General features: G+C 37.2%; 1 protein-coding gene across 1 annotated transcript in view; it reads right to left on the minus strand.

The window, feature by feature from the left end:
- The window catches only part of NKAIN2 (Na+/K+ transporting ATPase interacting 2), a 285,258-nt gene that overhangs the window by 235,690 nt on the left and 35,001 nt on the right, over nt 1–14,567 (minus strand). The window contains exon 3 of the mRNA XM_010585858.1: nt 3,576–3,656. Within this exon, the coding sequence (XP_010584160.1) occupies nt 3,576–3,656 (81 nt within the window). The remainder of the gene's footprint in view (nt 1–3,575; nt 3,657–14,567) is intronic.

The following is a 14,567-nucleotide window of genomic DNA, read 5'->3' on the forward strand; positions in this document are numbered from 1 at the left end:
ATAGTTCTTATTCTGCTTCTATTCTGCTTGTGGGATCCTTAGACATCATTAGGGGAAGCTTTTATATGCCTTGAAGAGTGCTGTTTCTTCATTACATGAGCATTTGCAGCACTCTCTACTGAGGACCTTTATTCAGAGCTTTCAGCTGAATCCCATAGAAGTAAATGGGAGTTTTGTCTGAAGAAGAAAGTAAAAAATGCTAAACAGACTGTTAACTTATGTTGGGATTTGGGGACATTTTTGTTGTTGTTGTTGTTTTTCTGAGGTAGCTAAATCTAGTTCCTTATGTCCTTTCTTGAGATATTTAAATAAATCATTGAAATATTACATTTTCTCAGTGATGATTTCTATTATGTTTTCCTTTTTGTTTCACTAGCGTACTTCAGATGTGCCTCATTCAACATAAGAGGTTATGCTTTTTGGATGCTACATTTGCTTAGCCACAGGCCAAAATAAATATTACCACTCCTGAAACCTTAAAGTCCTACTTATAATGAGTATGGCACTCACCAGCAAGCAAAACAACACACAGACTAATTAAAAATTATTGAAGAGTAATACTGAAAACTAAGTCTGAGAAGTAGGTTTTCTAGGTATTCATTCACAGAGCTAGATAACAATCAAGGTTAAGAACAAGTGATTGCACTTCCTATTTGTTACAAACCTTTGTTACAAAGCCATAAATATTCCAGCTTGCTGTGAAACAGTTTCAGCAAAGACAACCGTGCCTCAAGGACAGAAAATACTTAGTGCAATGCCATTTTCCACAAGATATATATGATTGTAATGGTATATAATGCAAACAGATTTGCATGGCTGTTCACTAATAATCCTTGAGCATCTTCAGTCTCTTCAGAGATGATTACCTCATTGTTCTAAAAATTTCTGAGTCTTTGTAAGCCTGTTTCAGTGCAATAAGGAGAAGCTGTATAAATGTCATGGCCTCTGCCCCCACAACTAAAATAAAAAAGGATGAAGCTGGCAAGAATTTTGTAATAAGATATATTAACAATTGAAATATGTCCTCTCCATTGTATCAGCAGGTGATGATGGAAAAATTGATGTACATACACATAGAATAAAAGCTGTCCTCAAAACTTTAAAAAAAAGCCTTTCTTTTATTTTATTTGGTAGAAAGCTTTAAATTATACATATAAAAATAAACTATACCCAGCTGAACTATTATTAGGCTGTAATTTTAACCTATCAATTCCTAAAGCCATGCTGTGCAGGAATCCTCTCTCATGGTTTACAACCTCAGAGGCATCCCTCTGGTACTTACTTAAAGGTTATTTTTTATTCTCTATTTAGAACCGATTCAAACCCAGAGCTTTTTTCAAGGTTCTACGTGCCATTCCAAACACAAAAAAATACACAGGAGTATCATTACAGATCTGAAGTTGCAGTTATTCCCAGATGAAAATATAAATAATAAAGAAGATTCAGTGCAAGACGTATGAATGTGACTGAGAGACTTAAAACTTAAAATGATCCATTTTGTAAGATATCTACATCTGTAAAACAGTTGGAGCCTCTAAAGGATCTAGAACAGGAGGATAAGTTTTATCCATCCAAAAAGCTGGGTATCTTTCCCTTAGGTGTTTATTTCTAGGCCCTAGATCTTGCAGAAGATTTGATCATGTGGGAAAGTTTTGATGTACCATTCACAGTTGAAAGGGAGAGGAGAGAAGAGTGATGTCCCATGTGTGAATTAGACCTTTTGTAGACAATGGGTCGATCTGTACCTATTTCTTAAATCCATTATCTAGGAACTTTCCTTTTTTCCCCCTCTTTACCAATGCTGTTGGGCTGAAAACCAGCTGAAGTGGAAGGAATATACTCTACTGGGTATTTCAAGGCAGATCATATCACCAGAACAAATAATACCTCTGAAGAACAAATAAAAATTTTAACTGCATCCAAATATAAGCAAACCATATGGTTGGTTGGGAAACACTCTGGATCACACAGCCCTAGACTTCAGAAAAAAATCAGTTCCAGGTTTAGATACTGGTTTTGGCCCATCTTTATTCCAGCGAGCACTTACTAGTGTTCTTAAGCTTTTATACCCACTAAAACATAGTGCTCAAACAGCTGCTCCTCCTCTCTCCCTTCCTTCCTACTCCCTTTCACTTCCCCAGACACGACAAGCGCCCCAACATTTCCAAGTTTAGGAATGCAGGTGGCTGAAACAAGCAGGTGGAAAGAGGGTGGATTGGGTTGAGTATAAATGTACAACAGGTGCTGGGTTTGTTATATACATTAGTTCACTTAGCAATACAGAAAGCATTTTAACCAAATAAAAGATAATATATGCAAGTTCTTTCATTTACTATGTTTTTGCCAAGCTTTTAATGAGATTGGGCCTGTCTGAAGGTATAAAACCCACAAAGTGTAACGTTTTACCTGCAGAAAATTACTTTCCACCCTCAGGAAATGAAATTCTGATCCTTTTGAAGTCAGCATCTTTTGAAGAAACAGAATACATGGGGATGAAATATCCCATTCTCTACTATTTTTTGTACTTTGGGGGTGATTTGAGAGAAAATACAGGTAAAGAAGTATCTTTGCCTCATTTACTCTTCCTATAATTGTGTGTAACTTTCTGCATCATGACATATCAGTAACTCACAAAGGATCAGAGAATTACACCTGTAATTTACAGTTGGGCTAAACTCCCTTTAATCAGGAACGGCAATTAAATATCTGAGTCAAGAAGAAAATGTGATCTCTTTCACACATGAGATTCTCCTTGATGGTCAGTTCACACCACTGTGAGCATAACTCAGCATGGACAGCAATATTCAGATTCAGTTGAAGCTTATTACTCTAACAAAATATTTTGTTACCGCTGCTAATCTTTTATCCCACAAATTGGCAGCCTTCTGGGAATGCCTTAGAAAGTAGGAGTTTTGGGTTGAGATGTTGGTTTGAGCCCATTACCAACTGCCACTTTATGTGTGACACTTACAGTGTCACTAAAACCCTATAAATATGTCAATCTTAGGAAAACATATTTTTCCTATTGATTTTGACTGTGTATAAGTGTTCAATCATAACATTCCTACCAGAAGCACAAAGTTAAAAAGCACTGCTGTAGCCAAACAGCAATCTATTCTGGCACCTCCATTTGCACTTTAATTTAATGAAAGACACTTTGGTTTACAATTATTATGCTGTGGTATAAGAACCCTGAAAGGAATCCAGCTAAGTAACAGCGAGCTAAATGGAACAAAAAATATTTGTTTACCCTTGAGATGGTAATCTTTTGTATTCATGAAATCACTAATTAGTGTCTCTCATAGAGGTGAAATTGCATTGCAGAATTACTGAGGGGGCAAAAAGAGGTAATTCTCTTTTAAAACATATATACCATTATTGTTGTGGGCATCAGAAGGTATATGCTCATTACTGTCTAGATTAAAAGTTTCTAACATACCCAGCATACTCCAAATTTCCATCATACTACCCTGATTCTAATAACGCTAAGACAATGAGTAAAACAGAACACAACCTTTCAACTGGGGCATGTTAACAAAGTGCTGATGGCTTAAATGTATCCAATGATAAATTACCTTTGAAAGGTCCCCAGCCTCCAAATAGAAGCAGATAACAAACACATTCCATGTAACCCAAAGGACCAGCCAGACAGCATACTGGAGGGAGGAAGAGAGAAACAGTGCATTATTAATTTCACTATCAACTGAGTTAACTTAGTTCATTAGACAATTAGTTCAATCCAAGACAAAACCAGACTATAAATATGGTGCATATGAATAAAAATGTTACATATAAAAGAGAATCAAGAATAAATTCTTCCCTTTCACAGACACAATCTAGAGTGACCTAGTGAGTACTCAGTCACACCAGAAAATCTGTATCTGAGAGAACAGTTGATAGGTCTGACATCTGAATTTGAAACAAATCTGGATCTCTTATTATTGTTCTAATGGGGAATATTGCAATATCAAGAGAGGCATGCAATATCAATTATATGTGAGAAGTGCAGAGCTGATTTTTCAAATGGTTATTCAAGTATAACTTACTAAATAACAAAGTCTAATTGAAGTAGGCACTGGATTCTGCAACAGTTTGGATTTAGTCTCAAGAAATTAAACCTATATATATAACCTCAAGAAAATAAACATATATATATATAGAGAGAGAGGTTATTTTGCAGCATTTCTACAAAATATAGATGGATTTGGTCATGACAGCTGCCTCTATCAATATATTTTGTGACATTCCAAAGTATGGTTCATAATTATTCAACACCCTCAGAGGCAGACTGTGTTTAAATTGGCAATTTCTTTGGGTTTTGTTTTTGGTTTGGTTTTGTTTTGTTTTATAGTGTATAGGAGGAGTACTCATGCTTAAGCAAGAACTGTTCATTGGTGGTTGCCAAGCTTCTTATTCACATATCTCATGTGAGTAATGGAGTACCTGTTTTCTCTCCCGGCCACTACTTTGCTTTTTTTTTGTATTTATAAGACCTTATGTGCTTGGACTGGAAACTGCATTTCCCTGCCCTAATGCTGGAGGATCTTGTGTAATAAAGTTTGACCTGCTGTTGCTACTCTTATCTAAAAGTTTGTGCTTGAGAACTTCCCTTGACAAATTATTCCATCATCTAATAAACCTTAGGATCTACAAATATTTTTCTAATGGCTGTCGTAGCTATCGTCTAGTTGTTCACAACTCAATTCTGCACGTTTGCTAATTTCATTCCACAGACCCATGGCACTGCATATGTGTGAAATATGGCAGAGACACAACACTATTCCCTACCTGTTATAGCTGAGGGCTATTTCCTCCTTTTATATCACCAACCCATTTCTCTCAAGTATTTACAGACTTACTCTTCTTGTTTTGTTGTCTTTTCTCCAAACTATACTGATTACATTTTGTTAAACTACTTTTCCAAATCAGGAAAACCTGCTTTCTGCACACCTCTGTATTAAATCACCTTCCAAATAAGCAGACAATATTTTAGACCATATGCTATCTAGCCCTTACAAAAAATATATGACAAACCATTGTTTGTCATGAATGAAAATCTCATTCTGTAAATTCAGTAACAAACTATGTAGGATTCTTCCTGCATTTCTCTTGGAAGTGCTGTTTTGCATCAGATTATCTATCATTCAACATGCCATTTTCTACTTAACTTTCTAAATACTGTGAAATACTACAATTCTGTCCTTTCTCAGGAGATCTAAAGTGAGACTACATCCAACATAAGTAAAATTTAGGCCTGTTCCTATTTCTTATTTTTATAGATAACTAAATAATTGCCAGCTAGCCTAGCTATTAGGTAGACCACATACAGATTTTGAAGAATTATGATAAATATTGATCTAATGAAAGCTAACACAGTTTTAAAGTTTCGAATTGCTTTAGACAGAAGTAATTTTAAGTAATTTAAAGCATACAGATTACATATACTTTGTAGGTCAGCTCTTTCTGGTCCATAGATCTGGTCACAGATCATAGATTTATTTAGGTCAGGAGGGACCCTCTGGAGGTCACCTGGTCCAATCTCTGCTCAAAGCACGACCAGCATAAATCAAGCTGTGCAGGGATTTGTCCACTTGAGGTCTGGATATCTCCAGGGATGGAGATTTCATGGCCTCTCTAATGCACATCTTCTCTTTGAGTGTAGGCTGCTCATAAAACTGCAACATAGGAACTTAATTCAGATGCATGGTCTTAACACACTCATATTTTTTTTTAAATCCAACTCTGAGACGTTAAGTATATTGAGCATTTCATTTTCCTGAAGCTTGCTCATGGTACACCTGGCTTCGCACGTGACATTGACCATTATAACTACCAGAACAAGAGAAGAAAACATTAATTTAGATTCAATAACCTTAATCTGGCATTTTTTTCTACTTTGCAGCATCTTAACTTGCTGGTTTTCACCAATTATTTTAATACTTTAATGTTACATACAAGTATACATATACTCTGATGGAGTTAATACAAGTATTCCTTCTGACACAAAAAGATAATTGGTTTTCTTACAGTGAAAATTCTAAATACTGCATTGAGACTGATTTCCCAAAGAAATGAGACTTAAGCAGTAATATCCATGTGCAATATCTGTTCCCTTAAAATAACTTCTGTGCTCCTAAACAATTTTAAGCAAACTGGACAAAAGACTAGAAGATTCAAAGATATTTTTTCACAAAAGTTTCAGGAAAATAGGCCTACATATGGGAAGAGATTATTAAGTTGTCATACAAAGAAAGACTTACTCATCTTTTATCAGTCAACACAAAGGGGAAAAAATGTGGGAGAACGCCACTGGAAACTAGGTTTTGTTAGGTCAGCTGTTCATGGCACAACATGTCACACTGCACACAAGCAACAGCTGATTAAAAAGCTCCCTGTGCCCAGCACATCCAGCAGAATGCTCCAATGCACTTTGGAGCTGCCTGTCCCAGCAGAGAGCTTACATGAAGAAGTGAAACTTCTTTTCCACTGTGTAGTCTATCACCAAAAAAATGACAAATTTATCTGACTTTTAGCTTCACTCTTTTAACAAGCATCTGCTGTTACTGGACTACAGATAAGGTTTAAAAATGTCTTTTAAAAGTATGTGTTAAACTGCTTCCTTTTGAAATGTTGTATTAAGTGTTTGCTGCCTGAATTCTGTGGATAAACACTGAGTATAATTGTCTTGAAATACAAGGATACTTCTGCTTCCCACTGCTTCTTATTTCAGATGCTTCAGATCTAGCACATCTCTTATCTCTGGATCACATGCAGTCATAAATGACTCTTGTTGTCTACGTGCTTCAGCAAATTGTTGCGGAAATTCAGCTCTGAAGGTCTGTGACAATGAACAAATCCCTCTGGTACTCTCTATTATATGTATCTAATTAGAAACACATTTTATAAGAGTTCTTCAAAGGGCTATAGCTGTATTTTTTTGTCATATGTGGGAGTTCAAGACAGCTGCATTATCTGACAGAAGCCACCACAATGCTACAGCAGTCACATATCAACAAGACAAGAACCTTGATGAACACACACTTGACCAAGCAGGAGATACTGACAGGAGGCATAGCAGTGACAACACAGCTTATTATTTTTATGGAAATCCACACTGGAAAGCGGTAGAACTGGAAGGCTAAGACTGAAAATTTAAATGCTTACTGTTTTGCAAAGTTGTAGTCAATCAGTAAAAGCTAGGGGGGGGGTTGTAAAATAATTTATATAAATACAGCTCTTATATGGTAGAATACACTTACCCTTCTTCAAGTAAACATGAATTTATAACTGTCCACAAAGAATTATGAGAAGAATTACCTACTTTATGATTTATTGATACTGTTTAGTTACAGGTTTGAAAATTTGCTATGAATCATCACAAATTAATATAGGATGTCTTTTTTCTTGGGGAATGGGAAACTGAAATATTAAAATTCTTGTAAAAGAACTAAGAATCCATACATCCTTCTTCACACTTCTCTCAAAGTTGGCTAAGTCGCATTATCTCCGTTTTACTAACAGGGAAACTGAAGGTCAAAGAAATTAAATTACTAGACTTAATTCCACAGCCCAACAGAAAAACGATCACAAGGGCACAAGAAAGAACCAAAGGTCCAGGTAGCCCACTACTGCCTTTGATCTAAACCTGGTCACCAGAACTCACACCTATTACTTTGGTTGCTTTGCCTGAAGGAGAAATATGTCACATACCTTCTGAGTATAAATAGTGAGCGACTCTGATAGCTATGAGCATTTTACATATAAGCATTTTTTTCACAGAACTTTACATGGCATTTCTCTTGCTCCCAAATTCTTTTTGGATATGTGAGTCAATTACAATCACATTTGACTGAGGGATACAAGGGTTCCGGACCTACAAGATATGACCTTGTGCAATTCAAAGCTATTGAATTGTTGTAATTAGTGATTTGCTACTTATTTTCTTTTTAAAAATGTACACAATTTTAGTTTCAGATTCTTCCAAACCTGAAAATATTAGGCGCCCAGACCTGTCCATGCTCCATTCAGGAAAAAGAAACTAAATATATTTCAGAAAATTATAATTACTACATTTGCCATAGTAATTAAAAATGTGATTTTTTTATCCTACCTGGGCAAGAGTACTTGAGTTGTTCAAGGGTCACCTTGAGCCCAGCATGTCTGGAAAGGACAACTGTCCACAATTATCACTATCTTTGCTTCTAGAGTTATTTTCCCCTAATTTCCTCTGTCTATGAAGATGCTTCACTTAGAAATACAATTTTCAAACTTTTCCTTATCAAATCTGATAACAAGTGGTATTCTGAATACTTGGCACCAAAATACCATCTAAACTTACTGATAACATTCAGCTAATCTTTGAGCTGCCTACAGCTCTGCTTACCTTTGAAAAGCCCCTCTAAAATAGAAATAACTATTTGGTGGAGTCAGCTGTTCCTGAACAGCAAAGTCCATGGTTTAGTTGTCATAACCTTCTGTAGTGTTGCCTGTTCGAACCTTTTCAGCACCGAACAGCAGAAGTTCTGCCTCTGGTTTTCACCTTCCTGGAACTAGTAAAAGACCTCACCTAGACTCCCCTGGGAGAAGTCCATTTGTAGGGAAAGACAGAAGTCTACAGGGTGACTTCATGCGGCCACTTAGTAGGCACCATTCTCTAATTTAATCTGCTTTGCGCATTTTGCTATTTCCTTCCCATTCCCATTGCCTGAGGCTTTCCCCGGAGAGCTGATGAGGGTGTGAGCAGCACAGCATGGTGGAGAGTCCAGCTCTGAACCTACCCAGCAGAAACCACACCTCAGCAGGAAGGCTCCAGTGCAGGGCAGGATCAGAAACCACAGCTTAACTCCGAGGAGGAATCAGGAGCCAAATTCACGCCGAAGAGAGATTCAGTTATTGAATGCGTGAGGACCAGCTTTTTTAAGCAGAACTGCTGCTCTCAGCAACCTAACACAAAGAGCAACCGTGCTCTGCTTTTAATAGTCCAGATGAAAGTCTTCTCTGCCCAGCAGTTACCTACAGGCCTCAATGGGATAGAGCTCAGGGCCAAACTAGTAGCCTTGACAACAAATAATAACATTCCTGGCAGCAGAGGGCTTTGTGCAACCAGTTCAACTTCAATAAATGTTCATTCACTTTCTTGAATGTACTGGGAAGCTCTTGCAGAATGCCATAATCCTCCGGATATTTTTCATTGCTTGTTGGTTGTCACAGCATGCAGCTTGCACTAGTTTTGCTTGGCTGAATTCTTCATATTGTTAGGAGTTAGACCTTTTGTTGCTGTTTTATTTTATTTTTTGTCAACCATGGCCATAGCATCAGAGTACTGCCCATCTTTGTGAGTTTCTGTTTCTAAGCGAATGCGAATTGATTTTGTACAATCCATTTTTGAGTTGGACTTTTCTGTCCCAAATTGCAGTGACAGTCTAGGTTGTCTGCTTGTGTTTATCAGGGAATTTTTTAACCCTTTGGCATTGTGAATCCTTGGCTCTTCAGCCTTTCCCCTTTGCTCCCTTCAGGTAAAAATATCTCTCTGGTATTTTACTTCCTTTATATTACACTTTAATAATTAGCATCATCTGCCAAAACTGACTGAAAGCTGCAGCACTGTCAAGTGCATCAGAACTGGTCACTACCAAAGAGAAAATTACTGTTGGATTGGTTTTTTACTCCTGAGGAATCACTGCTTGCAGATATAGAGCAAGTGCTGCTTAAAATTTCTTCCCAGAGACTTCTATACACCTAGTGGCTATGTATAAACTTTCAAGCTCCTTGGGCTCAGTTATAAGCCCTGATTTTATATAGGAGTGTATTAAATCTATTTTCCCCTTGATTTGTGTGGGAAGAATTCATAAGCATAAAAAGCAGGAGGAAAGCTGAAGCACATTCTGGTCAGGTCACAAATGGATGAAGGGACAGCCCAGAGCCCAGCACATTGCTGTGATGTGCAGTCACCCGTCAGTCTACTCATAGCCAAGGAGTTTTAGTTTGGGTGGGACTCACTGGGCTCCTTTTTTCTTTTGGCTGCTTCTCTTTTGTTTCCATTTTCTTGTGTGCCAGAATTATGCTGGGCCCAGAACGCACAGCAGAGATTTAATTTTTTTTCTGAAGACATAGCTCCAAGTCCTTCTGCATAAGAGAAGCTGGATTTCTACAGAGCACATTACTGCTGGAGTGATATCCATCTGCCCACATTTAGATGTCTGCAATGCAGATGTCCTCCTCTGAGCAGTGTCTACATTCCCATTACGGTCGATTGAGAGGAAAAGGCACTTCCAGGACTTGGTTCATTTCTCTGTATCTGACACTGATCACTCCACCCTTGCTGTTTGGAAAGCTAAACTCCTCCAAGGCAAAATTCCCTATGTCACAGAGCCTATTAAAAATCTTGCATTGGTGACATAAAAAATGAGATAGTAACACTGCACTATGCAGATATGCACTCCCTTTTTTCCACAAAAAAAAAGAACAAAACAAAATAAACCTCACCGGTGTAAAACATCCCCAAAGTACTGCTGAAGAGACATCTTCTGAGAACTATTGTCTCCTGTATCCTGCACACACTGATGGTCCATTAATGCTTAAGCTTGAATCATTCATTTGTTCATTTTCTGTTTCTCAGATTCACAGCTCTTCAGGTTTTAGTGGAAAAGATTGGGAGAAGTGCTAACATGGCAGCTGCTTTTGTGTACTGCAACACTTTAGTTTGGTTTTCAGCTTCTGTTTCAGTGTCCAACTGTACCATCTTAAAATTTTACCTTAAACACTAAATGACAAACCTTCATTCCAAGAACCCATAAACAACTCAGGAGATAAATGGGCCCATTCATACAGCCTTCCTAAGAAAGACACACAACATTTTCTCAGTGTAGTCACTCTATTCTTAATAAATAATGATTTCTTTTCATATGATGCTATAAAGGCGAATGCCAGAACGTAAAAGTAAGCACACAGAAATACATAACTTACATTTTAGCATTGTTCAGTCAATCTACTATGTTACACTAGGGTGTTACAAATATTCTAGATTGCCAAATAAAAGTAATCTGTAACTAAGGAGTTACTTTAAAAAAGAGTTTTCTTTAAAAAGACAATATTTCTGCCATTCTTCTTACAAATGGGGAGCAGAGAAATTTTGTTTTTTCTCATTTCAAATTCATTTCTTCTTGTTTTTTTGGGGGTTGTTTTGTTTTAGGTTTCTTCCGCATCCATATGTTAAAGCTCATGACCTTTTTAACAATAAGTGCATTGTATGTAAGAAAGAAAGTAAGGTAAGGCAGAAATTTTAACAGGACATATTTATTTTACCTTTTTGACTTAGCAGTAGAGATTTAATTGGTTTGGCTTCACTCATCATTCAGTTCCTGTATTTCTTTTGATCACATCTTTGTTGTGAAACTTTTACCAGCAGGAAGCAACTTCAAATATCTGAATACTCAGTTTACTGCAATACAGTACATATCCACCCAGCTGCAGACACATACATATACATGCATATATTCAGGGATGGATTAGTATTTTTTATCTTATTTTACTTTCCTAGTTTTTTCAGCACTTTCTTTTGTTCGTGGAAGAGATTATAAAGTCTTTCAAAATAGAAATGACTAATTAAATGTAAGTAACAGGAAAATGATACACAGATAATTTTCACTTAAATAGAGCTTATAATACTTTCTTCATATCAGAATTCTAGGAATATCTCTATTCTTCAAGACATAACTTGAGCTGGTCAGGCAACAGCGAACCTTATAATAGTGCTGTTTTGATCCTCTTCTACCCCTCTGTTTCAATTCCAACATGAATCTACCAGGTTCTACCTCAAGAGATACTAGCACTAGAAGTCAATGCTAAAGAAATTTTAGTCAAGATTTAAAAACTTGAAATCGTGGCTTTGAAATGGCATTATTTTTTGAGCAGTTCTTATCAGCTGTTAAATTAATATTATAATTGGCATAAAAAGAAAGAAAGATAGAAATCAAAATGATGTGATTTTGGAGGTCACTTGGTTCTTCAGTGCCAGGGCTAGAAATATTCTGAAAGAATTTTTCCAAACCCTGCCTTCTAGACCATTCTTAAGACACCAAGCATTTCAAGCCCTGGATTTCTTCAGAGTTTGTACATAGTGATTAGTGTAGAAATTGCAGTCACAAGAATTCAAGATGTCTTCTATGGATATTTTTTATTATTAAATCTTAGAGGAAAACTGCAGGAATTGTTGCTGTAAAATTTCACTGTAACTTGTAGCACCACAGAACATTTTACCAATGAATTACCAATGAAAAAGAAACATGAACAAGATCACTGGCTACTAGAAGCTGCTATTACTTTACCCAAGGCTTCACCTAAAAATGACTCTTACTATGAAATGAACCCACTGCAAAAAAATCCCACACATTTAGTGCAAAAGTGATACATGGAAAAACAGTTTTGCATGTACAAGTCTGCCTCAATTGTTAAGAAATATTTGGAAAAATGCCCAAGACCCCTTGGCAAGAAGTGGTGTTGTTCCCCACCACCGTTGCCCAGTCTGGGGACCACCACCCTACTGAGAGGCTCCGTTGATGGTACCAGTTCTTAAGACTGGTCCAACAAGCTTCACTGACTGCCTAACCCCTCTGCAGGGTAGCAGTGCTTCTCCATATGGACTCTGTGCCATGCTCACCCTGCCATATGCTTGCATTTCACCCAGGGTAAACCAGCCTCACCAGCTAAGGAGCACTCCTCTGGGTCCTTTTCAAACTCAGGCAGCCCTAGGAGAAATCTACCCATTCTGCTGCATGACCATACCTGGGTGGGAACATTGTCTCTCCCTCCTGCTTGAACTGGACAGTGTGCAGCCAGGAAGGCAAGGTGGTTTTGTCCAGGCAAAATAAACATAAGAAATATATTCTGGTTGTAATCTAATGAGAAGGGTTTCTCACTGGAAAGGTGGGAAGCCATAATTTGCTTCAGACATCACCATATTGGTGGAGATACACGTGTATTGACTGTTTCCTTGGTGTCTCTGGCCTTTTCAAAAAACCCCCAAAGAAAAAGCTTGATTATAATTCAGTCACTGGACAGTTTATTTTAATTTTATTTTATTTTAAGCTGTGCCCATTTAAATTCCCTATTAAAAATACAAATCAGGACACTCAGGATTCTTTCAGTGTTCATTTTTAACAGAATGCAAAAAATGAAATCAATAGATACTGTTGCTAGGAACAAGACTCTACTGACACTTATCTAGATTCTTTTATTGATGCCTCAGTATTTGAGTGCCAACTGCAACTATTTATAAAAGGAATCCATCTCCCTCAGTGAATACATCAAAATTCTTGCTAAAACTAAGCCATTTACAATAAGATCTTTTTGATAAATTGAGAGGTTTGTATTCAGCTTCCTGGGTATCATTTTCTCCCTTCCATTTTCTTTGACTTAACACCTTAACAGTCAAAGCCATGGGGAGCCTGGCCATTGAGTTCACAGGGCTTTGAGTTTGTTCCTTGGTATTCATATTCCAAAGGAGATTTAATTGAAGCTAAAGATATTCTTGTCATAGGAGAAATAAGTGAGGACCATCAGGTGCTTTCTTACCTCTCTCTGAACTGTTTTCTAAAGTAGAAATTTTCAAAAATTCCTAAGACCACTCCAAAGTTTTGGAAAAAAATTGGGAAGAGGCTAAGATACTAAGAGAGTTTGTGTTTCAAGGTTGGGGAACAGAGCACACAGACTTTGAAAGTCACTGGCTGGCAGCTCTGTTTTGGGAAGTTGGTGGCTGTTCTGAAAGTACCAGTCAACTGCAAAGGTCGCTTCCCATTCTTTGGAGATAACGAAAATACATAAATTGGATCTGCAGAGTGCCTTTAAATGGACCCCAACTAGCACAGCTGTTTATAGCCAACTGTACTATGGAGCCAGACTGAATTTTTTTTAGGAGGCTAAGACAGCTGGAGTGGATAGAACCAAATTCTAGAGGCACAAAAACTAGATCCATGAAATTGTATGGTGAGCACAGGGTTAGATGCAACTTCCTTGTGTAGGGGGTGCATACCTGGGAGATTGTCACCGTGCCCACATGAGTGTGACTGACTCACTGTGTGATGCTAATGAGCCACGGGGAAGGGAGAGAGGAAGACAAAGAACACACTTCCCCTTCCCTTATTCCCTTCTGGTACATCTGATTGGCAAGACTGTGTCATTTGGCAAGACTGCCCGATTTGGCAAGATCAGTATGTTTTAATACAACATGGCTTTTTTTTCAGTCTTTTTCAATCTTGAATGTATTCAATGAGATAAAAAAGAAATCTGAAGCTATAACAATAAAATAAAAGTTGATACTCAAAAATCACTCATTCTAAAAGAGCATAAAATGCAAAATGGACTTCATTTTCTAATTTCTCCAGGGAAATTTAAGACTTTGTGTGTCTAAAAAACATTCATTTCACACTGAAACCAGACTGATATTCAAAGGAAGCACTATACTAAAAATATCTTCTTCATTTATCAATCAATCAATCAAAATCTGACTTAAATCACCAGATCACATCACACTTTGTTTGTTTATTGGATGAATTATGGCCTTCCTCAGG

The sequence above is a fragment of the Haliaeetus leucocephalus genome, unplaced genomic scaffold (assembly GCF_000737465.1).
Source record: "Haliaeetus leucocephalus isolate CR32 unplaced genomic scaffold, Haliaeetus_leucocephalus-4.0 Scaffold130, whole genome shotgun sequence".
NCBI classification, from domain to species: Eukaryota; Metazoa; Chordata; class Aves; order Accipitriformes; family Accipitridae; genus Haliaeetus; species Haliaeetus leucocephalus.